Below are 27479 nucleotides of genomic sequence, written 5' to 3'. Positions count from 1 at the left end.
CTGCTTTTCTGTTTCCCTAACGTCCCTGCAACTGTTGTATTCTCTATTACATGCACATTACAGACGAGGGGTAGCCAAATGTACTAGCCCTCCGAGCCACATACGATAATCTTCAGAAGTTCGAGAGCCAGACCTGCCTGCTGGGGCTCGGGGCTTCTGCCCTGTGGTGGGGTGGTGGTGCTAGGGGCTTCTGCCCAGCAGGCACCTCCCTTGGGACAGAAGTCCTGAGCCCCAGCAGGTGCATCCCAGGAACTGAAGCCCTGAGCCCCCACTCCCTGCAGGACAGAAGCCCCATAAAAGAGCCACATGCTGGTTGCTGGATCTCTTGAACTGATTTTCATTCACTAATGTAAATAAAAAAAAACGTTAAGGCAAATAGCCCCCAACTCATCAAAGCATTGGACTTAATTGCTTTGCTGAACTGGGGCCTGAAATCTTTCAAGTGAACTTTGAGATAGGAATCATGTTAGTCATTCTCTCACCCACAAGCAGAAGCTTGCGAGCTGCCTATGCTGTACTCCACCCCCTTCAGAAAGGTTGGGCTTGTTTTCGCTCTCCACCAATATCAGGCGTATAATCTTGGTACTTGGGGCTTCAGTGGAGTTTGGCCATCTCTCTCTGGTGTGTGTAGAACAGATATGATGCATGGAAAGTTACCATGTTATGTTTCCAAAGAATGTCTTGATTGCAGAGGTGGAAGTAGAAGGGTTTTTACCAGTGCATCCCTCCATATTCTGTGCCATCGGAGGATAATTTAGATTCCAAATATATGATATGATTTGTTCTGAGGGAAAGTTTAAAGATGGTTTCTAGGTTCCTAGTAGGGCTGTCAAGTGATTAAAAAAATTAATTGTATTTAATCGCGCTCTTAAACAACAGCGATTAAAAAAATTAATTGTGATTTATTGCGCTGTTAAACAACAATAGAATACCATTTATTTTAAATATTTTTGGATGTTTATTACATTTTCAAATATATTAATTTCAGTTACAACACAAAATACCAAGTGTATAGTGCTCATTTTATATTTATTTCTGATTACAAATAGTTGCACTGTAAAAAACAAAAAAATAGTATTTTTCAGTTCACTTCATACACGTCCTGTAGTGCAATCTCTTTATCATGAAAGTTGAATGTACAAATGTAGAATTATGTACAAAAAAACCTGCATTCAAAAATAAAACAATGCAAAACTTTAGAGCCTACAAGTCCACTCAGTCCTACCTCTTGGTCAGCCAGTCACTCAGACAAACAAGGTTGTTTACAATTTGCAGGAGATAATGCTGCCTGCTTCTTGTGTACAATGTCACCTGAAAGTGAGAACAGGAGTTCACATGGCACTATTGTATCTGGCGTTGTAAGATATTTACGTGCCAGATGCGCTAAAGATTCATATGTCCCTTCATGCTTCAACCACCATTCCAGAGGACATGCTTCCATGCAAATGACGGGTTCTGCTTGATAACGATCCAAAGCAAAGCGGACTGACGCATGTTCATTTTCATCATCTGACTCAGATGCCACCAGCAGAAGGTTGATTTTCTATTTTGGTGGTTTGGGTTCTGTAGTTTCTGCATCTGAGTGTTGCTCTTCTAAGACTTCTGAAAGCATGCTCCACACCTCATACCTCTCAGATTTTGGACTGCACTGAGAATAGCAAAATATAAATGACTCTTTCCTCATTATCACATTTAAATAAAAGTTGGGGAATCATACTGGTTGAGACAATTTAAACTAAAACAGTTTGGCTAAAATTAAACAGCATTCAGAATATACAGTTAAAAGAAACTAGTTTCCCCTACCATTTTCCTCTCTCTATAATTAACACTGCCAATGCGTCTCTGCTGGGTGAACAGTACTACCAAGAAGAACAGGAGTACTTGTGGCACCTTAGAGACTAACAAATGTATTGGAGCATAAGCTTTCGTGGGCTAAAACCCACTTCATCGGATGCATGCAGTGGAAAATACAGTAGGAAGATGTATATACACAGAGAACATGAAAAAATGTACCACCAAGTTGCTGCAAAATGCTTCAGAGTTAGGGAAAACAGCCTGCTTTCTGCTCAGCTCAGCCTGTCCCAACCCACCGAATGCACATAGGGCAGCTGCTTTGCAAAAGGCTAACTACTTGCCCTCATGAAGTCTGAGTCCAGCAACAGGGAACCTATTGAGCATACCCCAAACTACCACACCCAATTCCAGAAACTTCTGAGTGTGGAAAGCTAATTGTGCATCTGTCTAGCAGCAGTGACCCAGACACAACTCCTTCCTACCCACCCACAATAGATTTCTTAAAAAGATATCTCCCTATTTGGCATGTGCGTTACACTTTATGAGATCTCTCAATTAGCATAGGTTATATTATGCATTTCCCATAGAAATAATGGCTCCCACTACCAGAGCCAATAGCTAGCCAGTAGAGATGAGTCAGAAGTTCCAGATGGGAAAGCATCCAAAAGTTTAGAACCTGCTTGTCCTAACTTCTGGGATTTGGAACTGGAGCCAGGAGAAACACAGGAATAGCTTTCCTTGAAGTATTTTGGTCTTTCCTCCTCTGCACCAAAAGCAGAAAGTGCAGCTGGAAATAAAAACAAACCAAAGTAAAACAAATCTTACCTGAACTTTTACAAGCCTCTAAAGACGTTTGGGTTTGGTTTGAGACTTCGGCAAAAGTTTGGTTCGTATTTGATCTGAAAGGGATCTTGTTCCTTCAAAAAGCCTGGAAGGAATTACGCAGGGGATGAGTTAGCTTTTGAGTTTACCTCATCTGTATATCACAAGGTCTCGTAGTGTATTACACAGAAACTCTTTGTGCGGTGGGGCTTGGGTGGGGCATCACACTCAATACTTACTATGTAATCTTGTGATGTATCATGAGGCAACTTGGAAGGTAGCATGTGTATTTTGGGGAAATATCCTTGCTCTGATTCAGAATTTTATATTCATCCTCTTTGCATTTCTTTCTTTTCTCCTTCTTGAGTCAGATTCTCCCCTCTGAGGCACACCCGTTTGGCTCCTCATGAATTCAGAGAGAGCCATATACATCTGTAGGCAGAGTCAACATTAGCTGCTGAAGTTAAAATGCCTGGGGAAGGAATTGCCGCTGACAAGTGTTGTTACAAGATAATTTGCACCACTCATGAGAGGAGAGCAATAAAACCAAACAGATATTTTGCTTGAGGATAAAAATATAGATTATCTAAATGGATAGGGTGTATATTCAGTGAACATCCCTTGCTTCCACTTCCCCAATCTTCCATGACTCTCAGAGGGCTTGTGGTTTGGAAAAGAACATCCCAGCAAAGACTGAGTAGATACGATTCCCTCTGACTCCTTTCAGTGGTGATTTTACATTGCCCAGAGGAGTCACTATAGAGGCCATTCTCTTTCCAGGGGCTGAGTATATTGCCTCTGCAATGTTTACAGTTCCTACTAACTAGGAAGCAAAACACACCAAACAGCAGACTAATCCACTTTCTTAGGGTAGCCCGAATTATCACTCTTATGCTAACCAGGAGCTCTAGAATGCACGGCATTGCTAAATAAAAGGTATTGATAGGCACTAGAACCAGTGATTAACATAGATAGATATTTGATGGTTAAACCTTGGTGTTTTTTCTCTGTTGTAGAGGTCCAGGCTGTCCTCCTCTCAGATATGCTGATATTCCTTCAGGAAAAGGACCAGAAGTATGTCTTTGCCTCATTGGTAAGGCTTTGGTGTTTTCTCTTCCTTTCTTTTACATAGATGATCCTTGGTATGAATTTAGCAATGAAAGCATGTCACTGCCTGCTACATTCCTTAGTTTTTATTGGACAGATCACTTTGCATGTAACAGTTTTGTTTCCTTAGCAGACTCACATGTTTTCAATAGAAAATAATGCTTAATTTCTCCCCCTCCCACTCGGTGATTTCTACAGTGATTTTGAACATTTGGTAATTGGCTCTGAAAATAAGCCTGTCATTGGATACATTTATTCTTCATCAGCCTGTGCAAATCCTGCTCACTTAGGAGGGAAGAACGTGAACTGTGTACAAATGAATCCCAGCTGAAAAGACAGACCTAATAAATCAATCTAAAAAGCACAGGAACAAAAGCCTACTGCTGCAATAAAGTTCGAGAAGCTCACAGGGCAGTATGCTATAGGAATATATTTGTCATGGACCAGTTCATGTAAACAAAAACAGGAGCTTTCGGAGAAAGTCCTAGATGAAAGAGACAGACATGCTGACCTGATGAAAAAAAGTGCCAGTGCCCCCAAACCAGTGAATAGCTACGGGTCTGGCAGGGATGCATCTTTCATGCATGCTTCAAAGAGGAGACTTTCTCTGTTCCTCTTGTTCTTCCCATTCACTGAGTCACATTTCCAAACCGCCTGCTGCCAGCGCAGAGCATTTCCTAGCTCTTCAGCTGGCTGTGGTGCACACAAAGGTCATGCTGGCAAACCTCTGCTAAAGCACACCCCCTCCCAAAAAAAAACAAACCCTGTGATTCTGTAAAGACCACAAATGAGCCCATTGGACTATGCATGCCACAGGTGGGAAGAGACAGGGCTGGCTCCAGGCACCAGCCCACCAGCATGTGCTTGGCGCGGCGCGGCACTCCGGCCCGAGAGTGGGGCCGCGACTGGGCTCGCTGCCCTCCCCGCGGCGCTCCGGCCGCTGGGGAGAGCGGAGCCGCAGCGGGCTCGCCGCCCTCCTCCCGGCACTCTGGCCGCCGGGGAGAGCGGAGCCCCAGCCGGGCTCTCCGCCCTCCCCCTGGCGCTCCGGCTGGTCGGGGAGAGCGGGCCCGCGGCCGGGCTCAGCGTCCTCCCCTGCTGCGCTCCCCGCGGCGGGTGGGCAGTGGGAGGCTTTTTTGCCTGGGGCAGCAAAAAAGCCAGAGCCGGCCCTGGAAGAGAAGCTTTCAATGCTAACAGAGAGATTACACAGAGATATTACAGTGACCCTAACAGCTCATTGCACATAATCTTCCATGGAATCCTTGATGCAACAGTCTCACAAAAACTTCCGTAGCGGGAGTCGGCTTTAAGCTACAGAGAACAGGAAGGATTTGGGTGAGATGTGAAGAGAGGATGTGATGCAAGGGTTCCGAGGGTGGGAGAGCAAAGCCAGTGACAGTGAAACAGGGACCAGCAAGCCATACCGAGAGTGGAGATGTGGGATAAAGAGTCCAGGAATAGAGAGCACAAACAGCAGGATGTGAGATCAAAGCAAGCTCTTGGAGAGTCTAGAAACCACAAAGGCAATTTTTAATTGTATCCAGGGACAGCTGACGGCAGTTCTTCCTGAATGGTCAGAGGAAGGTGACACCAGCATTCTGGGCTCAGTGAAATAAATTACTCTCAGAATATACATGTTGGGTGAGGCTAGCACTTCTTTTGGCATGTAGTTGCTAAAGGTGCTCATGAGTAGGAAGGAGGTGTGACTGCAGGTAGTAGGAGCTTTTGAGCACTTATTGTCAGCCTAAAGCTCTGGTGCTTTTTGTCTGTCTTCTCACCAATCTTCTCTCATCTGAAGGACCAGAGATCCACTGTAATCTCTCTGAAGAAACTGATTGTACGAGAAGTGGCCCATGAGGAAAAGGGTTTATTCCTAATTACCACCGTAGTGAAAGATCCAGAGATGGTCGAAGTCCATGGCAGCTCGAAGGTCCTTCGGATGAGAGAGATACAAATAATTCAGGACACAATTAACACTATGTAAGTTAACACGCTATTCGTGTGGTTTAGATGTTTCTCACATGCTTTGTCGTGGTAGTAATTGAGGTGTATCTCTCATGCAGGGATAAAGACGAAGATGAAGGAATCCCTAGTGAATCAGAACTGGAAAAGAGAGTGTTGGACACCAAAGCCAGAGAATTAAAAGGTAAGGCTGCTGGGGCTCAGAGAATCATCGGGTGAAGTTTTGCTAACCTAATGTTGAGTTTTGTGAAACTTTTCCATTCCTGATTTTAACCATGATTTTTCAGGGAAGATAGAAGCCTGCATTTTGCAAACAATTAAAATCCTTGTTTGAAAGTCAGTCTGTCGTGGGTTGTAAATCTGCCAGGGGCCAGTACCATGGAAAGCTCTGAATCTCCAAAGTTTCAAATTCTGGTCCAAATCTAGAACCCCCAGTTTTCAGTTGGGCTTGAAAGTTGACAGAATGAGTTCTCCCCTCCTCATTGGGACTAAAACAGAACTGCAGCTGAAGTGAAACAACAACAACATGTCCTTCAGTACAGGGAGATGACTTCCTATGGGGTGATGGCCTCCACTGGTGCCTTCAGAAAAGGTTCTTATAACTCTGATGCAGTACATGTGAGGCACGGGCAGATAGTTGATATGTCAGGTACTCTACTTCTCTTTTGCCTCTATTAGTCAATAGTTCTAGTTCTTTTCAGGTGCCAGCGGCTTTCAGCTGTGAAGAAAATGAATTTTGTGGCCTAGGCCAGCATGGTCTAGGAGTGGCAAGATATTTGGGTGAGGATTAGGGTTTGGGTCCCCGTCTCTCAGCCCCTAGATGTACAAAGAGAGCTGCTGTTGTAATCCCCACCAGCCAGGGCTTGGAGCTACATTCACTGGTTCTTCAGAGAGCCCTCCTCACTAGGGGGATTGACCCAACATTCAGAGTGTTTTGGTTGTGGAAGGAGGAGTAAAGAGTGAAGAAAGATACCTATTCAGTACTGTCTCCTCTGCTGCATCATGGGTCGAGCAGATAATATGTGGCTTTGTAACTGCACTAGGGATACTTGCTTTACTGCACTGTAAAAGCTAAGATGCCATTCAAGTGGGAGCATTGTCACAGGATAGCTGTTTCCTGCTAACAGATAACTACTGTCCCCAGGATGAGATGTGTCGTTTTGAAGCAGGCGCCTTCTGGGACAGAGCTCTGCTGTGCTGACTTTATTTCTGAGACACCAAATGGCCAATGTAGCTGCAGAAATTCTGTTTGCTGGCTGTAGTTGCAGCACAGGTGCAGGGGTGTGTATTTAAATGCAAAGTAAAAAAGCCAACAAGCAGGGCACAAGGGCGCCCGATCCTGGATTAATGCAAGTACTGCAGCATGGCTGGCAAGTTACTCTTGCCTATGAGTAGAGATGAGGCCAAAGAAATGAGTGCCTTGGTACCACAAAGAGGAGGACAGTGCCTACCTTTGTTTTCACCCTCAAGTAGCCTCCCCTCAGGTCTGAGATGTAAAAAAGGTCAAAAGCCAAGTGAATACAATCACCTGGGAAGTGCAGTGATCCTCTAGGACTGTTACCCTTCAGCGTTTGCACCATTGTGTGTATGAATTTCTATTGAAAACTGAGCATTGAGCAGCCTGCGTACTAGAAATGCGATATTGCTGAGAACCCTAGCTCTCTGGGGGTTCGGAAATGTTTCATTGTGGGCATTAGCCCAAAACCGTTTAGAATTTGTTATTTTTTTTACTGGTGATTGACTCTGGTATTTGCTGCTTAGAGTAAATATGGTCACACTGTGTCTAAACCTAGATGGTCTGAAATGAGGTTATGACCCCCCAACGTGTCTCAAATGCATCTGTGAGAGTGACACCGCATCGATCTGCGTTACTGTCATGCCTCCCAACTTCATTTGGAGAAACAAAGTTTGACTCCATGGGGACTGCTCCTTGTGAGAGCATATAGTTAGGCTTGGAAGGAGTCATTTTTTGTTGGTAAATGTTGGTAAATGTCAATTTCACTCTACACGCACCCAAAAAATTGTCCATCAGTAAAAATCTAAATCTGCAGCTAGGTGAAGTAAGAAAAGTGCTGCTTGAGAACTTAGTTTGATTTGAAGATATTTACTTTGTATATTTTCCACATGTGATGTTGACAATTTGTGTTTTAATGGTTATAAAGCGTCGACTCTTTGAATCTCATCATCTACAGTCATTAAATAATTCTCTGACACTCCCTATTGTCTGACACTGCTCCCCCCCCCGGTCCCCCAGTAACTTCCTGCAACAGTGAAAATTTAATCAATAAAAATGGGAAAAGCCCTAATTTCCTGCAACTGTATACATTTAAATAGATGAAAATTGAAAAAAAAATGTTTAAAAATAAATGTTGATATTATCCATCAAAATTATTAAAAAAAAATAAAAATAAAAGTCTGCCAAGCCTGCTTATACACTCCAGTATCTTGGGACCAACATGGCAGTGACAACACCGAAAGGCCTAAATGTAGCTATTCAGATTGTAAGCAGCACACAATTCCTGCTGTTCTTTGTTTTACCACATGATGGGGCCCATGTCACAGGGATTATTCGGTTTCCTTAGGGTCGCAATGTTTTCTGTTTTAAATTTGTTTTCCCCGGTTCACCCACAGAACAGCTTCAGCAGAAAGATCAGCAGATCCTAGCGCTGCTGGAGGAAAAGGAGAAGATTTTCCGGGATATCACTGACTGTAGCATGCAAGAGGATGGCTCGGTCTCCAGAGTGCTGTTCAGATCCAATACAGAGGAGGCACAAAAAGGGGAGACCATTATGAAAAGTGCAATAAACGAGGGTAAACAAACCAAACGGTCCCATTAATTACAGTGTCCAAAACAACAGTGTGGGGTTGAATCCGTGAGTGCTCAAATGCCACCTTCAGGAGAATGACCCTTCTCTGATAATGAATAAACAGTAATAATAATATTGAACATAAGTAAAGACAAAGTCCCATCCTCCGATAGTAAAGCATGAGAGACAGACAAGGCTCACAAATTCAGGAAAGGAAGGGGATGATAATCGGTGAGAAGAAAGCAGTAGAGGTACCTGGGAGTCTTCATTCTGCTAACCTAGCACGGGGAGCCAGCCCTACACAGAGTTTGAGCTGTGTCAGGGCAGTGCAAAAATGAACTTTCATCCCGTTGCCCACCACACACTGGTCTGTGTTCTGTGCAACTCAGTTACACCCCGGGATCTGGTCCTTTATTTGAAACATGGGCCAGGCTATCTTTGGTTACACTCCCCTCCTGCCACATAATGGAATATGACGGCTAGGCTAAACGGATTTCCATCCACAGCAAGGGTTTATGGGTCTGGTATCCACCAGAGGCACTTGAGTCTTTTGGGAAATCCACAAGTAGATGGTAGCCCACTTTCCCTTGGTAAATTACACAGCAGGCTGAAGTTAGAAATCCTGCCTTTGCGCAAGAATGTACCAAGAACATTTGCCAAGGGGGAAGAGGGTGATGGGAAGCACGTGCAAGACTCAGTGTGTTTGAGTTATGGCCTGACGCACCTCTCTTATTGCATCATGGTCTCCTATAAATCCATTAACTCTTTATACAAACAAGTGTGTACATTTTACTGACCTGACACCTCTAAGCCAGAAGAAAAAACACGTTAGTCAGTAAATACCGAGGATGTTTTTTAATGGACCTTTTTTTCCTATGGCTTTTTATCCTTTCAGTTGAATATTTGCAAAGCTTGATCAGTAGGAGTCTAGGGAGTGCACTTGGGGCTGCTGACCTGCTGCCAAACTCTGAGCAAGAAGGGGGAGTCGGCCCCATCTCCCTTCCTAGAAGAGCAGAAACTTTTGGAGGATTTGACAGTCATCAGATGAATGCATCCAAGTGTAAGTATTTCTGTGCATTGTGCATGCGTGTATGTATGTATTAATAATACCTTATACCTGGTTGGCAGCTACCTGACAAGGAACTCAAAACACTTATATATCTAAATGAATTTAGCTTCCCAACCCTCCCTGTCAGATTGGTAAATACCATTGTACCCATTTGACAGATGGGGAAGGTGCAGCATATAATCCTGGGATGACTTGGCCCAGGTTACTGAAAGTCTGTGACTGAGCGGGGAATAGATGCCAGCTCTCCTGACTTCTAGTCCTGTGCTTTCCCCTCAAACCATCCTTCCTTCTTTACACACAAAGTACTTGTACATTTTTGCCTTACTTATGTATTTGTTTATTTCACTTCCGCTTCAGTGCGTCTATATCTGCAGCCCTCTTCCTTTATCTCCAGTGGGCTACCACCTCCCAGCCTGAGAGCCAACTGAGGTCCTAGCTGCAGTCTGACACCACCTTTCCTTCTCCCTCCCTGCACTCTCTACACACATGTGAACCAAACACAATCGAGCATGTCAACCCCACGGTGAATTTAGTCTCCCACAGCCGAATGAATGAGTATTTAGTTTGGCAGCACAGTTCACTGCTTCCCAACTCGCTGTTTGTCTACAGCAGGCTCCAGGGATTTCCATACCCCCCCAGAACTCAGCCCTGTGTCCTCTGTCCTAGCCTCCCACCCCAACTGTGGTAAGCTGTGCTATGCTAGCATCGCTGTCTCAGCACCGGGCTCCCCCACCCCCTTTCCAGCCTTGCTGTTTCTGCACTACAGGGTAAGCTTAAGCGCCAAACAATCTGCTGTATGCCGTACGTAAGAGTTTCTTAGCGATTGGAAGGCCACAAAGTTCCCAGCAGGTCCTGTCCTACCAATGGAAAATGCATTGGCTCAGGGAACCTTAGGGATTTTGTTTAGATTGCACTTTCTTGCTTTTTAGTGCAGCAATAATTTGAAGTCTCTGGCTGGACTGGTGAGATTGTTCACTGCTTAGCTCACCCTTTACCTTGCCTGGGCTTCTGCAGAGATCTGCTCACATGAATTAGATAGTGAGAGATCTTGAAGAGGCTTTGGGAGGAGACTGTAGGGCCTACTGGATAAAGCGCATGGCTGGGTGTCAGGAAACCTGGGTTCTATTCCCAACTCTGCCACTCACTCCCTGTGTGACCTTGGGCAAGCCTCATAACCTTATTTCCCTATCTGTAAAATAGTAGTAAATGATCCTTTACCCATCTACATGGAGGAGAGTTGCAGTTTCTAGGACCCTCCAAAGGAATGAAAAGATTGCTGGGATAGATAGCATAGGCTGCAGTTTAGGGTTGGTTATTGTTTGTTTGAGTTACCAGTAAAGCCAGACTCCAGAAAGGGGCTACAGTTGGACTGCATGTGGTGTGCTGTAGGTTGTTCAAAGCAGGGTTGGATGCTTATACCATGTTGGTAAAGCACCTTGAAATCAATGGAAGAAAACTACTAGAGGGGTAGCATGGACACAGGTGGGTTTTTTCACATGATGTGTCTCAATTGGAAGCACTCTTGTGAGCTGTCCAGCTGGAAATTAAAGATCCCAGTGGATAAATCGAGTGTCCTGATCAAAATTCTAGGGTTCTAATATGCGAGGCTGTGGGTGAGCTGCTAGCATTAAATAACGTACCTGTTTGCACACGTACGCTGCACTGCTAGTGTCTGAGTCCTCCAAGTCCAGTTTGCATGGGTAGCATTGAAACATAGCTTGATGTAGTAAGATCTGACTTGATAGTTGTCACTCACACTACATGTTCTAAAACAACTTGTCTTGGAAACAGTTTATGGAATTGAGAGATTTCTAACAGATGACCCAGAAGTCAGCTTGCTAAATTTTCAGCATGCTATTTGAAACCAAAGCGGGTCCCTAACCTATGTTCTTCTCCACTCTCTGTCAGCAATGGCTGATATTTATTGGTACAAATAGGAAGCAAACATACATATGGGAAGAGCATGGCTCACCGGCGTGCATCCACTTTTCAAGTCCTTTTTTCCCATTTTACAATTGCTAATGACTGAGGATTTTATCTGGGGTTTGAAAAACTCAATGACCTGTGCCAACCTGATGTGTTTCTTTTAGGTGGAGAGAAAGATGAAGCTGATGATGCTCAGGATCTTCGGAGAACAGAATCAGACAGCATTTTGAAGAAGGTACTATTGTTGTGTTTGTGTCAAATGTCATCCATGGACCTTTGACACTTTTAACACTTGAATTGTAACTTTTTTTAAATCTGAAAAAAGCATATATTTATGGACATATTAGAACAAGTTAAAACTCACCCCACTGGGGAAAAAAACTGGGGGCACCATGCTCAAAACCAATTTTACGCTAACTAAAATTTCCTCTTTAAAACAATTTTACTGGGTAATAGACTCTTCCATAGCACTGGTTATCTGCCATCTGTCTGCAAATCAAGTAAAACATGTCTAATTATGCATCGTTATTGAAATACCAAGGCCAAACATAACCTCACACCCATTCTCGCTGTGGATGAATTTATCAAATCACTACAAAATGATCGCTAATTAACATTTGATTTTATGATTTTTCACTTACTACAAACTACATGAGTTCTGCCCTTCCAAAAAGGAAAACAGGAGTGTGTGTCTATGATTAATCGTACTTAGAAAGACACTTCCTGGGATTTGTCATTTGCCTTTTTATTAAATCTATGTGTTCTTTTTACAGGGGGGAAATGCTAATTTGATGTTCGTGTTGAAAAGAAACAACGAGGTAAGAACAATCTCCCTGGCTTACTTGTGTGGTGTTTTTTCCTCTTCAGTTTAGGTACCAAGTGTATGTGTTTCAATAGGTGAGGCTAAAATGTAACAAGACTCTTAAATGCAGTAAACTGAGAGTTAAACCCACTGTGTTGTGTGCGCTTAGGCTTGGATGCTCAGGCTAAGGATTTGCTGACTGGCATCTAATTGCCAGCCGTAGGATGCACGTTGATTATAGACATCAAGGTTTAATTACAATTAGAAAGCACGTGACTCTATTTACCATGCATCTGCGGATTGAATGAGTATAATTGTATGATGCAGGTGCAGTGAGTTGGGGCAATTAGGTTTCTATTCTCCCTTTGATACGCTTCGGTAACTCCCAATTAACTCTAATGGCAGCTAAGTATCACAGTGAGCAAAGGTTCCCTTAATAACATTTATTACACACGTATTGGAAATACTGCAGTTTTTGTCAATTGAATTTTTGTATTAAAGGTGTAATTACAATATGTTCAGCAGGATTGAAAGAAACACTTAGCCGGTGTTTTGAGATACGGGAAGTCACCCAAAGCATCAGACATTCTGTTGGCACTGTACCAGTATATGATATTGGAGCGCTTGCCTTTAAGGACTGTATTTTCAAATTGGCCTCCAATAATACTCATGCGGCATTTGTGTGCCCGTTATTTTGCAGTCTCTCCCTGCACCATACATGCAGGGGGTTGCATTTGTGAACAGACATGACAGGCGCACATTCTGGGCCATTTTATGATTTTTACCCCAACAGTTGTTTCCCTGCCAATTTGAAAATATGGTCAGTTCATTCCAGTTCCTTTCCCTCCCTGTATCATTCCCTTAGCATCATTAGCTCTTCAACCTGGTGATACAGCAGGAAATAGTTTAAAGCAGGGATCGGCAACCTTTGGCACGCGGCCCGTCAGGGAAAGCCGCTGACAGGACGAGACGGTTTGTTTACCTGCAGCGTCCGCAGGTTCGGCTGATCGCAGTTCCCACTGGCCGCAGTTCGCCGTCCCAGGCCAATGCGGGCTGCGGGAAGGGCAGCCAGCACATCCCTCGGCCCACGCCGCTTCTCGCAGCCCCCATTGGCCTGGGACAGTGAACCATGAGCAGTGGGAGCTGCGATCGGCCGAACCTGCGGATGCTGCAGGTAAAGAAACCGGCCCGGCCCGCCAGCGGATTTCCCTGACGGGCCGCGTGCCAAAGGTTGCCAATCCCTGGTTTAAAGAAACAACCTGCAAATTCCTGTGAGGTATCAACAATCCCATGGTTCTGTGCATGATTCACGCACCTTGTTGTGAGAGTATGTGCACGCCAGATGCCATGGTCAGGTTCTTTCAATGACTCGTCGCTGCACTGATCGCTGAGGAAGGCCAGGGTGAGATTATCTTAGATGTCTCTGAGATGCCAGAGAGAAATGGATGGCTAAATAGATACCTGTGACTAGTACGTGTGTTTGGGATAAATACGTACAGGGAAGAGTCAGGGGAAGTAGAAGGATGTCTGTATGGCTTTAAATAAAACGGCATGGCTTTGTAAGCCTCATTGCTAAGGCTATGATTTAATCAGGGGTATTTTTTGTAAAAGTCATGGACAAGTCACCGGCAAGAAACAAAAAATCACCGCCCGTGACCTGTCCATGACTTATACCATAAATATCCCTGATTAACTCTTTGGGTCGGCGAGCACCACTGGGGTGGGGGGAGGGAGCCTGTGGCACCAGCTGTCAGGAGGGTGGAGGGAGTCCTGTGGGGCCCGCTGCCAGGTAGAGAGAACCCCAGGGGACCAGCAGCTGCTCCAGACACCCTGGGACCGCTGCTCAGGTGGTCCCCTGGGCCAGCCGCATCTGCCACTGCTTGGGCGGCCCTTGGGGCCAGCTGGACAGGGCCGCCAGAGCAGTGGCTGGCCCTGGGGCCACTCCAGCAGCAGCTGGCTCCAGAGTCGCTCCAGCATCGGCTGCTGTGGCTGTCCCCGGGGCTGCCTGAGTAGCTGAGCACAGGGCCAGTTGCTTGGGTGGCCCTGGGGTCAGCCACACTGGCCACTGCAGAAGTCCTGGAGGTCACAGGAAGTAATGGAATCCGTGACTTCCGCTACCTCCATGACAAACACAGAGCCCTCCTCATTGGTCGCTAGAATGTAAAAGACAAGGGCTTTGCCTGTGGTCAGACAGGAAGGTGAGTTATAACAGCAACACTCTTGTGCTTTTGTTTCCTTGCAGCATGTTCTCCAAAGCATTACCTACCTCCACAACCTGCTCAGCACTCTGCAGGTAGGTCAGCCATAAACGTAGTACCCTGCTTTGACGGGCTTCTTTCCCAAACAGCCGGTCTCCTCTGCGGTGAGGTCAGCATTTCACCCCCGCCCTTTGCATTGCCTGTCCAGACTGAGACCGAAGGGTCCAGTCCAGTGTCCTAGTGACTCTGTACTGGCATGTGGGAGTACTGTCTCCTGGTCTCTTGCTGCCCAGGCCAGCAGGGGCTACAAGTGCTCTGCAGGTCAGGCCAACCCTGTGTCTTACAAATAAGTACCTCAAATAAACTAGCCCTACTGGACCCTCTAGGTTAACAATGATTAATGAACCCTCCCCCACGCCATACTACAATTGCAAGGTGCCTCATGATGTTAGAGTTACTGCATGTCTGTGCAGTCCATGAAGGGAGGCATGACACTGACTTTGTCCTTGCCTCTCCCCTCAGGGAGTCGTGTTGCAGCAGGATACTTATATTGAGGATCAGAAGCTGGTTCTCAGTGAGAGAGCGCTGACACGGAGCTCCTCCCGGCCAAACTCCTTGATCGAGCAGGAGAAACAGCGTAGCCTGGAGAAGCAGCGCCAGGAGCTGGCCAACTTGCAGAAGCAGCAGGCCCAGCACCAGGAGGAGAAGCGGAGGAGAGAGAAGGAGTGGGAGGTCCGGGAGAAGGAGCTGAGCGAGCGGGAAGTGCAGCTCGCCCAGCGAGAGGAGCAGGCACAGAAGGGTTACCGGGATCTGGAAAGGGAGAGGGAAGAGCTGAAGCTGAAGAAAGAAGCCTACCAGCTGGATCTGGAGCGGCTGCGAGCAGCACAGAAACAACTGGAGAGGGAGAAAGAGCAGCTCAAGAGAGATGTGGAGCGATTACCCCCAGTGCAGACAGAGCCTGACCTCAGACAGGTAATCACTCTGCTCCCAGTTGAGTTCTCAGCCAGCACACGTGGCTGGGGTGACAAGATGTCTCCTAAAAGAGGAGATCTAGTTGAGTCACAATTGATGGGCTCGGTACTGGAATTACCAGGGGAGGTTCTGTGGCCCATATGATGCAGGAGGTCAGACTAGGTGTGAAATCTAGAAGCTGTGGCGCTGATATGTGGAGCCTGATTTTTACCAGTGGCATCTCTTTTTGCACCTGATGTTTGGGGCTATGTTTTGCCTGTTATATCTCAGAAGGCTGCAGGGAGAGACATCTAGCAAAAGACGTTCCTCAAAGTGTTGTGGAATCAAGATTACCAGCAGGTCCTGCTGGGTATGTGAAATCATAGTGTGTCTTTTGTCTTTCTAGTGGGGCTCATCTGTGAATGTATCTGTGTTTAGCCAGCTTGTTTTGAGACGTTCCTCACTGGTCTGATAGCAAATGGCAGGGAAGAGCATATACAGGGATGCTGAGGGGGAAATCACTGGTGCGTTTCACTTCGGCCTTTTCACACCGTTTTTGTTCACCTGTGAGGAACGTACAGGCAAGCACAGATTGGTTCCATATGCAGTCAGTCCATTAGTCTGATACACACTGTTGGGCTGACTCCACCCCTCCGCATTCACAGAAGCAGCTTGGTGGTGACAAGTTTGGTGCTGATCAGCTCCCCCAGTATAAGCCTTGCGACTACATTGCTAGGCCTTAGTATTTATATAGGTGAACTAGCACCCAGAAGGGTGGTTCCCCTATACCTCCCTTGTGGTCAGTTATTTACCCAGTGTTGCCAACCAGCTAGCTGGACGTGTCCTTGCTCTCAAGACTCACGGTCTAGCATAGAGACGCGACAGAGCAAGCGGGGGTGGGAACAGAGCAGAGGGGCTTGGGATAGAGTTGTACAGAGTTACAGCTCCTTGCAGGGACCGCGTACACTTCTTAATGAGCTGAGGTTTATTTTCTGTTTTGAAGCTGTAGTTGCTTCTGCTGCAAAGAAGAGAACTAAATCTTCAGAAGGGGTCTGGATGAGGGAAAGATTGCCTAGTTCATACAGATATGTGCAGAACTCTGATTTCAGGCCTGGAGCAGATCTTTAATTAAGACACAGAATTAATTCTATAACAAAATGTAATTTGTTTTGGGCTGAAGCAGAAGTGGTGACATGCATTCAGGGAGTGGAAACAGCACCATGTGACTTAATAGACCAATCATTTATCTCCAACAGTAAATTCTGAATAGCAGGGAATCAGAGGAATACCTCCAGTTTCCTGAGCAGCCCAGGGGCTGACATTTCTCCATGCAATTTTGAATAATGAACAAGGCCCTATGAATTGTGATCTATTTGAGAGCAGATAAACATGCCACGTTCTGCAAATAAGTTGTATGCATTATTACGTAGATCTTACTTACTTGCAGGAAGCTCAGATAATCTGGCCAAGGGTGCTATAGGAACACCTGAGAGAAAACACTGCTGAAGACCAGTAAGATGCCAGGGTCATCAAAAGGAAGCAACTTCTTGGAGGCACGCATCATCCACCACATGTCAAAGCTATTAATAGGGACGTTTGATGGAGCATGTAGGGATAGGAATTCATGTCTTAACTCCCCACCCCCCGCTTTAAATACATTGGGTTCAGTTATGTTGCTGGAGGACACATTAGAAAAGCAGTACAATATTTTGCCTTGTCTTTTATACTTAGGAAGATTCCACTTGTCGTCATGCATCAGTACATCCTACAACATTCTCTTCCCTAAGAAGCTCCCATGGCTTCTACCACCATCTGCATCTGGGAGGGAGGAAGGAGGCTGGGTTTCTTAGATTTTTAAAGAGGACTCGTCCATAGGTGGTTGTGCCACCATCTGTATCTGGAAAGGAGTGGAAGGGTTCATCTTTAAAATCTTGGTCTCTTACCCCTTGGACAGAGAGGGCTGCCTCTGGGTGTTTGGCTTTTGTTAGGAGAAAATGTCCATTTGACTGGGAGATGACTTTTGGGTGGTGATTATAGGTGGCGTGCAGGGCAACAGACTGTCCCTGGCAGCGGTCATGGTCATATTACCCTCCCCATGATTTTGAGCCGCGCCTACTTCTGCCAGTAAAACACTTCTGTTCTCTTCTTTGCAGGTTTCAAACCCCCATGATAAAACGGTGAGGATCCCCTCCCAGCCCACCGCTGAGGACTCCAAGCAGCACAGTTCTTCCCTTCCCAAACAGGGGCACTTTGATGCAGGACTGTCTGTGTCGCCCAAAAGGAACAGTCTCTCAAGGACACACAAAGAGAAAGGCACTTTCCACTTGCTTAGCGCAACGAACCAGACTAACAAGGCAGCCGAGGTGCAGCAGCCCACCCGCCTCTTCGGTTTATCCAAGCCAAAGGACAAGAAGGACAAGAAGAAAAAGGGCAAAGGACACCGCTCCCAACCTGCTGGTGAGTGTCAGATGGGGCCCGAGGAGATCTTTAGGGGTTAGCGAGCTTGCAGCTTGTCTGTGGCTGTTTAATTTCATGGAGCCCAAAGGGGTGGGTTATAACTGAGCGAGGGGTGGAAAAAAACGGAGGTTGTGAGCGGATTTTCCAGCAGAAGGTGAGTTTGGGAGGGAGAGGCATTGTTGCTGCTCTCCAGGGCTTCAATATGGGAGCACCTTTTCTGCAGCCATGGGAGTTACGCTGACGCCCAGCCTGATGGGTTGCATCCTGTCAGCAGATGGCCAGGGGGCGCTCAATGCTCCCTTCTCCCTCCTTTCTCCCAACCTAACCCAGGTGGCTTCATAGCTTGGGCTCTCCTTATATTTTTCTATTTCTTTTGTGCAATATCCATGTTTATGCAGGGGAGGTGCTGATAAACACTGCCTGGAGCCAGGACTAGGTCTTAGGAAAACTTTTGAAACTTGTGCTTATGTCCATGAAATCTTCTCTTGCAATGCCCCCTGCCGTTCGAGTCCCTTCCTCCCTTTTCTGTCAGTGCACCTCATTCCTGACCTGTAGCACCCCTTGCCAGTCCGGTTGCCTCTCCTCCGCCTCTGAGCTTATGCACATCAATCCTGACCTGCCAGTGTAAAGTGATACAGTCGTTTCCACATGTGGATTTATATTAGCCGGAGACTAGCTTGTGAGCCTCAAACCTATCATACTTATGACCCAGGGCAAATTGGAACCCAGCACCTCAGGGATGAGAGGCTGCTAGTAGATTACAGGAATTTTCCTGCAGGCCAGTCACACAATCCTGGGACTGGTGGGTCTAGCAACTAAAAGGTGTATTTTAAATGCCAACCACCCAGAAAGGCTGTCATGTGCTTGGGAACGGGACAGTGGGTGGTAGGCAGTGTTTGTTTTAACATAGACCCTTTCCTTCCCTGTTCCTTCTGGTGATGATTCATGGCTGACTTTCCTTTCCCAGATGCTCATTCATCAGAAGCACCACCAGATGGCGAGGAGATCTTCTGCTGAATGTCTGCTCCTAGTTCTGCAGGGATGAGCCTCCCTCTCCACTGTACTGTGTTAGAAGCTGTACATGCATCTGATGGGGCCAAAGCATGAGCAGCTGTCCCTCTGCACATCAATCATTCTCAGCCTTTGTACAGTGGAAACCTCCCCGCCCACATTTTGCAGCACACGTTTGGCTCCTGCGCCCCACCAGCTCTCTCCGTGTTAAATAAAACATTCGTAAAGGCTGCACGTGGTGGGAAAGGGGCTCTGTCCTGCGGTTTTTTTATGAATTCTGGCTGCAGAGGCTGACCACTCGGGTGCAAATCTCGGTTGAAAGTAGGAATAGATGTTCCCAGTCTCCTCTTACTGCTAAAGGATGAAAGACTATGGCCCAAAGGGTCTGTGCCTCCAAATTCTCCTTTTCTGGGGAATACAACCAAAACCAAGCATTTAGCAAAAGGCCAGGACTTTGAAAATGGTGCGTACACACTGGCATATAGATATACTGGATATATATATGTAAGTGTCTATGTATTCACTGGGATTTACAGTCTGTACAGACAAACTGGGTTAGCTTAGCTCGGCCCAACGATACCTGATGACTTTCAGGGAGCATGTAGATATTAAATATCTTAGCCTTAATGCTCAGAGTGTATCTTTATTGGCCCTCATGCCCCTTCCAAGCACATTGTATGTTACATGCTTCATTTCAGAAAGGTACCAAACACTAGGCAGCAGCAACAGTGTAAAAAAAAAAATACAATCAGAAGTTACTCCCAAAGGATTTCTTTGGGACAGAGGAATTAAAATTTAATCCGATTGGAGCACCAAACAAAATGTCTTTGGATGTGTTAAAAACACGATCCAGAAAGGAAAAAGGATGCTGTACTTGTGAAGTAATCCCAGGAAGCCAGAACAGACTGTGTTCAAGTGACAACTGCTTTTTAATGTGTGTGAGTTACAGTCCATTCCCTCCTCTTCCTGAGCAAGGCTTTCTTTGTCAGATTACGTTTCTCCGGCAAGATGTCATTTGGGATCAACACTGTCTTGTTACAAATTCACTGTCCCATCATAAAAACCCAAGAGAACCTTCCATTCGGGAATCACTTTTTTTAACCTACTGCCTGTGATTTTCTTCCCCTGGCGTTTCTTAGTGATGCCATCTGTATGATCACTGGGCTTCTGTTTCTCCAGATTCCGTCAGCTCGTATAGCTCATTTCTAACCCAAAGCAACTTCATAGCAATTTCCAGAGCACTCAAACAAGATGGCAGAGGTTGTAACCTGAGGTGGGGAATAACTTGTGTGAGCAGATGAACAGGAAGGAACATAAAGCCTAGTATTTATGCACGTACAGTCCTGTGTGCTTACATACACTTACTAGGGAGACAGTGTCCCCTAATGGGCCGAACGTTCAGGAGGCCAGAGTCCTGCTCCCAGTACCATCATTGACTCACTGTGTGCAAGTCTCCTAGCCGCTCTTTGCCTCAGTTTCTCCATCTGCAAAATTGGGATCGTAATCATTCCCTGTGAGAATTAGCAGATGTGCCCCCAATGCATTCACGATGCAAGGTGTTATACGAATGCTAAGTACGGTGGTAATGTGTGAAGACCAAGGGAGATACATGCACCAAGCTGAATTTTTGTTTCTAAATTCTGTTCTTTCCACACACCTCAGGAGATTTGCCTAAGCAGATTTGTAAATGTCATGAGACTCTATCCGCTTTGATCCCTTGAGCAGTTTGAAGCTGTTGTGGTCATTTCTTTTCCCACAGATTCTCCTTTTTTAAAAAAAATTTGCACTATGTTTTGATTCTTATTTGCTTTAGATCTCCTCACATGCTAGTTACATGCAGTAGATTTCAGAATTCTGTGCTAGCCTTTGTAATAACGAGCAACAGCAACATGGGTGCTTAGATTGGTCTGTTCGGATCAGTGGATTCCTGAATAGCCTGCTTGCTTTTGAAGCTCTCTGAACAATTTGTACTCAAAAAACAAAACAAAAGAAGTAAGATGTTTTCTGAGGTTATATTTTTGTTTTGTTTTTTTAAATATTATTTGGTGCTTGTTCTTAATTGCAAGCTGGGCTTGCAAAAATATTTATCTTTCTGTTTATTTGAAAGAGTTCTGGTTTAGAAAAAAGTTTATTTTGTTTTATTTTTTTATTTTTCTTTTGTTTTTTTAAAGATGAGCTCTATCAACCCAATGGTTTTATTTTGTCATTGCACAGTACAAAACCAGGGTATGTTCAGTGCTGCATAGCAGCCCGTGTCCTGCCTGAAGAGCGGTTAGGTACAAGTGATTCCGGCTGGAGAGCTGCTTTCAAGGCGAAGTATCTCCAGGCCAGATACAAATTTGGGAAGAGAGGCAGTGGTTTTTGTATGGAACCTTGCTGGTCCTCCGTTTTCTTGTTTAAACAGGTTTGTGTTATATATTCCCATACCTCTTTGAGGCGAGGTAAAAAGCCAAATATTGCTCTTGTTGGAAGGGCCTGATTCGCTGCCGTTGGAAACCAATGGGTGTCTTTCCATTGGCTTCAGCGGGCATTGGTTCATGCCCTAAGGCTGGAGTGTGAGTTTTAGAAATAGGAGAAAACAACAGCCACCGCTAATTTAAAGAACCTCTGCCTTAATATTCGCCTGCTTGTGAAAGTGAATGTGCTAAAAGGAAATGTGGGAACCCAATCCAGTGTATGGCATGGTTACCAATTTGTACACACAACTTGTCTGGCTGGTATTTTTGAAGGATCCCATTTAGTTTGTAGGAGCGTTTGCCCGTGTGAGTGCTTTCTTCTGCCCCAGTGATGCATCTCCTCTCCACAAAGCCAGCACTTCTTGACCTTACAAAACAGCACACCTAAATAGAGGCACCTCCCCCAAGGGCAGTGGGGATGCATTGCCTCTCTCTCCAGTCCTATTGTAAATAGAATGGCATTCAATGCACTGTGTAAGCTCAGTCTGGATTTCACCAAGTGGATGGCTGCCCATGTTGTTAAAGTTATTTGTGTTTGTATTGTGGTGAACAGAAACCCTTTGTCATTGGAGGATACAAATTGTTGCGTGATTTGAGTATATTCGATTAAAGACTGTAGTCCCGCCCTCCTCTTTTCTCCATTTTCTTTCATTTTTAGGGAACTGAAGGTTGGGTTTTTTTATCCATTTTGCTCAAGTTTTCCTTGAAAAGTTGGAACTGGTCCATGGAGATGGATTCCCACTCTGATCCCTGCAGATTATCCAGCATTACCCAGATAGTGCATGAGTGCATGGTCCCAGGTGTAGTGTTAAGTGGGTCAGTTTTAGCAGCACCAATGTTTTATTTTTTTTCCTTTCCTGACCTTCATTAATGAATTATGTTGTTCCACTTCCATGCTTGGCATCTAACTCATGTTTGTTGAGTGCACTTTATTTCCCACTGGGCTTCTAAGGCATGAGTCCTCTCAGAAGTCACCTGCTATGTGTTGTGCTGCTGCACAGTTCAGAAGTGGCTGCACGAATTCCTTACTGGAAAAGAGTCATTTGCAAGGAGCTGCAGTTTGAGCTCCCTTTGCTAGTTTGTCATTGATGGGAGCGTCGGATCTCCCTTAGGCTTGTGGCAAGGCTTGGCATGGTAACTGTTACTACACAGTAGAAGGAGCTTCAGAGAATAGCAGAGTGAAGGATGCAATTTCAGCATAAAATATATCAGGTGGTCACTATTAGGGAACTTCTGGTCACACCAGCAATCTGTGATCAGACTGCAGCTGTAGCAAACGGTCCCTAGAATCGAAGGGATTGCCTGGGATTTGATGTCCGCATCTTTTACATGAAGTTATCATCTCAATATATAATTTTCGCTTTAAATGGAGTCTGTCTTGTCACTTCCTTCGTTGCTTTTTGGTTATATTGAGACAATCAGGCAAATTCCTTCCCCTCCCCATCCCTAATACAGTCTGGGAAGGAGGTTAGAAGTTACAAAATATTTAAGTGTGAAGTCTGCATAATTTCGGCTTTGAAGAGATGTAGGAGCCGTGGTGGGAAAGAAGCTTTCCGTGTTATTTTGTTTAGCCCAAAGTTCAGAATGTGTGAATTTTACCACTGTCCCCTTCCAGATGTAGTGAGCTGAGAACCCTCTCTTTCCTTGTGGGATTCATCTATTCCTCAGCCTTTTGGTTAATCCCTTCGGAAACCTAGCCCAACTCCCCGGCTTGGACGTGACGCTGGAGGAAAATCAAGAGCAGCAATGCTGCCAGCGGGTTGAGGCAGGGGTTGGAGGGATTGGCTTCCTCCCGGGTAAAGCAGAGACATGGCATTGGCATCAATATCACCTCCCTAGCAAGGGTGGAGAATGCTGTGTAAAGAGCAACACTTCCATTGAGGTCTTACTAGAGAAAGAGGAGATAGAAAGTAAGAAACTCGGAGTAAGGCATGTAGCCAATGAGTGAAGTGCAATGAGGCTGTTTGCGTGTACTAAACTCTTTATTATACAGTACCTCCGGGGACCTCATAGGCTGTGTCTCTGGGATGGGAGCACTTGCTTTCAGTTGAGATGGCTGGAGCTTTTCACTACAGATAGCTCTTGAAGTCTGACCACAGGTCTAAATTTAGATTGGTCTGATTTATATTTTCTTTCACAGGTATTTGTAGAGTCTGGTAATCTTCACACCTTCTTTGGGTTCCTAAAACACCCTGAAGCTTTCACTGATCCAGTCCACTATGCCAGAGAGCCTTGAAGACAGGCTAGGGAGAGTGTAGTGGGTGCCAATCTCATGGGAGTTGTCTGGGATAGCCGGATAGCTAGGCAAGGGAAGACTGGTCAGAGGTGGCAACAAAGGATTTGATTGCCCCTTTAAACTTACCATAACATTCCTTGTTAACCCGAACTCTGGAAACTATTCTGCCTGCTGGCCAGGTTTGTAAACTTAAAATAATTTAAGTTAACCTATGAAATAAATCCTCCCCAAGTACTCGTAATCCTTACTTCATTTGTCAGAAGGGGCAGCGATCCATGATTAGTTCTCTCTCCAATGGTCTAGCTAAGTTTTAAAGATAGGCAAGCTGAACTGGCTTAGGCTTGGACCTCTCACGCTCTTGAGTAATCGGAAGACCACTATCAATATCTCTTTTAGGATCTCATGGCCTTTTCCCTGCACACGCACTTCACTGACATTGAAGTTCTGCCCTAAAATATTCTGCTTCCGTTGCCTGGAGGGACGAAAGGATGTAGTTCGCTGCTTTGCATACAGCAGTAACCTTTGTATGTATTTTTAAAAGTCTATAAATATTGATCACATTCACACTCTTATGTATTTTTAACTCTATTCTTGATTAATAATGAACACTGACTATGTCCAGTTCAGTTTGCCTGTGGTTAAAGTTTAGCCTCGTGTTTATTTTGTACTAATATGGAATGCACTAGAGCAATCCACAGACTGTTGAGGATGCGCATTATAATAACACTCTATACCTCTGCATCCAGTTCTTGGGTTTTTTTATGCTTTGCATTTTTTTTCATGTTGAATCTGTAAAATAAATAAAAATAAAAAAGTTAAAACGTTGCAAAAATAAAATTTAAAAAAGAGGGTAAAACAATAATTGCTGTATGTTAATTTGTAATTATGTAAAAAGTGAGCAGGTTATTGTCTGTAAAATTCTTCAGTTTTTCTGTAATTTGCCAGAACCCATCAGGTTTTGTAACAAGCTTTTATTTATCTTCCTTTCTAGTTAGCAGCAACCTCTTGTAAAGTCATTTTTTTCCCTCTAAATAAATTTGATTTTAAGTCTGAGCACTGTGTCCGATTTACTGCCATCCCTGTAGTTTTCCTTTTATTGATGGGATTTACTGCGATGAAAGAGAATGAATGGGGAGGAAAGAGAATTGACCTTACCAGTAACAGATATTCCCAGCTTTAACTTAAAAATCCCTACATGTATGTTTGAGGATGCTTAAAATATGTGAACATTTATTTCCCCCTCTGTAAAGTTTAAATTTTCGGGAGAAAAGGGAATTGTCTTGATTTGGGATGAGACATAATGTGGGAGGCAGATTATTCCACATCTGCCCACTTCAAGGTTTCTTGCACCTTCCTCTGTAGCATCTGGTGCTGGCCACTATCAGAGACAGGATATGGGATGAGATGGACCCCTGGCCTGATCCAGTCTGGCAATTGCTGTGTTCCTGTGTCTACCCTACCCTTCAGGGATCATCAGCACTGAAAATAGGTCTGATCGTATCCCTGAAGAATACAAGCAGGGCCATAAAGCTGTACGTGTCTTCGTAACAATTCTGCGGCCATGCTGGTCATGAGGAACAGAATCGAGATATGGTGGACAGGGAGGCAGGAGAGTTGGATTCTGTTCCTAGCTCAGCCAATCAGTAGCTGTGTGATTGAGAGTAAGTTGCATTTCCCTCTGTATGCCTCAACTTCGCCATCTGGAAGATGGGTATAATGATATTTGACTCTGTTTGATACAGCTTTTTGTCCATAGATCTCGGCTCTTTACAAGGAGGGTAAGTACCATTACCATAGCACCTTCAACTCCAGAAACACAGACTTCTATTGTTACACTCAGATACATGCTGTTAGCTGGGGTAGGCTGTGCTATGGCTTATAACAGGGATCGGCAACCTTTGGCCCACTTTCCCGCGAGGGAAAGCCGCTGGCAGGCTGGAACGGTTTGTTTAACTGCAAAGTCTGCAGGTTCGGCCGATCGCAGCTCCCACTGGCTGCGGTTTGCTGTCCCAGGCCAATGGGAGCTGTGAGAAGCGGCGCGGGCTGAGGCATGTGCTGGCCGCCGCTTCCAGCAAGGTTATTGCTTGCTCCAATCCTTTGTTTGCTCCACAAACTGAACTTCAACATAGATTCTCCCCAAGTGTAAGGACAACAGAGCCTGCACCACCTGTCCTTTTACTGTTTGTGGATGCAGATTAATTGGTTTTACTCAATATATGTTATTTTACCTGTCTTCACATGGGAGCTATGGAGTCTTTGATCAATATACTCAATGCTCGCTAAGTGCCTCTCTCTCTAACCTCAGCTGGAATGCTTGTTAGTGGCTTCTGAGAGCCACATTGAATCCCAACATGTCTTCCTGTGCCACCTAAACCAATAGTGCACAGCAGGAACTACTTGTTCTCTCCTCTCTCTATCTCTCAGGGTGGATATACAGTATTTTCCCCAAAGGCCATGTCGAGTTAGGGCACTAGCCTTTTCCGAACTGATCCCATTGTGGTGAAGTGCTTATACCAGTGTTTCCCAAACTTGGGACGCCGCTTGTGTAGCGGTGCGGGACAAGGGATTTGCTGGTCGCCACTTCCCGCAGCCCACATTGGCCTGGAGCAGCGAACCGCGGCCAGTGGGAGCTGCGATCGGCCGAACTTGCGGACGCGGCAGGTAAACAAACCAGGGGCTTTCCCTACACAAGTGGCGTCCCAAGTTTGGGAAACACTGGCTTATACAAAATTAGATTTCCCCAAAATCCCGCCCAGTGGTCAACTAGTTACATGCGGTGTAGCCAATTTAGTCCTTGGTTGGAAATGTGAATTGAAATTGAAACATGAATACACACTTCAAAAGCATATGCAGTATATGATAAAATACTTGTACCTGAAAAAGCATAGGTTTGAAAAGTATGAACAAAGACTAGCTTCCTCACACAGCTGTTGTTTTTTCTGACAACGCTGATGCATTCATTTTGGTGATGTTGGCCAACCTAATAATTTCAAATTATGATTTGTAAGCAAGGTTTGAATGAGCTCTCCCTGGACAGCTAGTGATGCACTGAGGGGAGGGAAAGTCTTCAGGACCAGTCTGCAGAAGAGACTTGCCCACTCTGCCCTAGCATTGAGGTTCCCCCACTGAGAGCTAAAATCACTGAGAACTGGTGGAATCTCAAGAGACCAACTCACAGAGGTCACAGTAGCAGGGGGCAGCAGAAGGTGACGGCGCAGGGCCATTGGTAATGGAGCAGTGGAGTGAACGGTGGGTGGCATGATGAACAACAGTGGCCAGGGTGAATGGCAAGCAGCAAGCAGCTGGAGGAATGAGCAAGGTGCCTTCTCCCCGCAACCCCATGAGAAAGCACCTCTGAACTCTGGGTCTCCATTGACCAAGGATAACAACTCTGAGTGCAGTGTCATGCAGGGAGAAGGGAGGAGCACGTTAAAGGAACATTTGTTTGTTGGACTATGTTTTAGTGACTTTGCTCCAGAATTAGGGTGACCAGACAGCAAATGTGAAAAATCGGGACGGGGTGGGAGGTAATAGGAGCCTATATAAGAAAAAGACCCTATAAAATCGGGACATCTGGTCACCCTATCCAGAATGCTAGATTTGTGACTGGGAAACTGAGTAAAATATACATTTCCTAGTAGGCCAAGATTTTTAAAATGTATTATTTGCCAAGGTTGTTATCTCACATTGTTGCCATCTTGGGGAGTTTCTGTACTAAACATTTTTATTATATTATAATTACTTTTTACATAAGAACAGCCATCTTGGTCAGACCAGTGGTCCATCTAGCCCAGTATCCTGTCTTCCAACAGTGGCCAATGCCAGGTGCTTCAAAGGGAATGAACAGAACAGAGCAATTATCGAGTGATCCATCCCCTGTCGTA

General features: G+C 45.3%; 1 protein-coding gene across 6 annotated transcripts in view; it reads left to right on the top strand.

Moving 5' to 3' along the window:
• The window catches only part of AKAP13 (A-kinase anchoring protein 13), a 339157-nt gene extending 314511 nt beyond the window's left edge, over positions 1-24646 (top strand). For 5 of the 6 annotated variants that reach the window (XM_034783693.1, XM_034783692.1, XM_034783688.1 and 2 more), the window contains 11 exons: positions 3633-3709; positions 5519-5700; positions 5784-5866; positions 8314-8493; positions 9385-9549; positions 11649-11719; positions 12258-12302; positions 14529-14579; positions 15007-15456; positions 17589-17892; positions 18860-24646. In XM_034783693.1, the coding sequence (XP_034639584.1) occupies positions 3633-3709; positions 5519-5700; positions 5784-5866; positions 8314-8493; positions 9385-9549; positions 11649-11719; positions 12258-12302; positions 14529-14579; positions 15007-15456; positions 17589-17892; positions 18860-18909 (1658 nt within the window). In that variant the 3' untranslated portion in view covers positions 18910-24646. The remainder of the gene's footprint in view (positions 1-3632; positions 3710-5518; positions 5701-5783; positions 5867-8313; positions 8494-9384; positions 9550-11648; positions 11720-12257; positions 12303-14528; positions 14580-15006; positions 15457-17588; positions 17893-18859) is intronic. The other variant, XM_034783694.1, reaches the window with a different exon arrangement.
• The last annotated feature ends 2833 nt before the right edge of the window (positions 24647-27479 follow it).

This window comes from Trachemys scripta, chromosome 10, assembly GCF_013100865.1.
Source record: "Trachemys scripta elegans isolate TJP31775 chromosome 10, CAS_Tse_1.0, whole genome shotgun sequence".
Lineage (NCBI taxonomy): Eukaryota > Metazoa > Chordata > Testudines > Emydidae > Trachemys > Trachemys scripta.
Note: the sequence above shows the minus strand (reverse complement) of the source record. Positions and strands in the feature narration are given on the sequence as shown.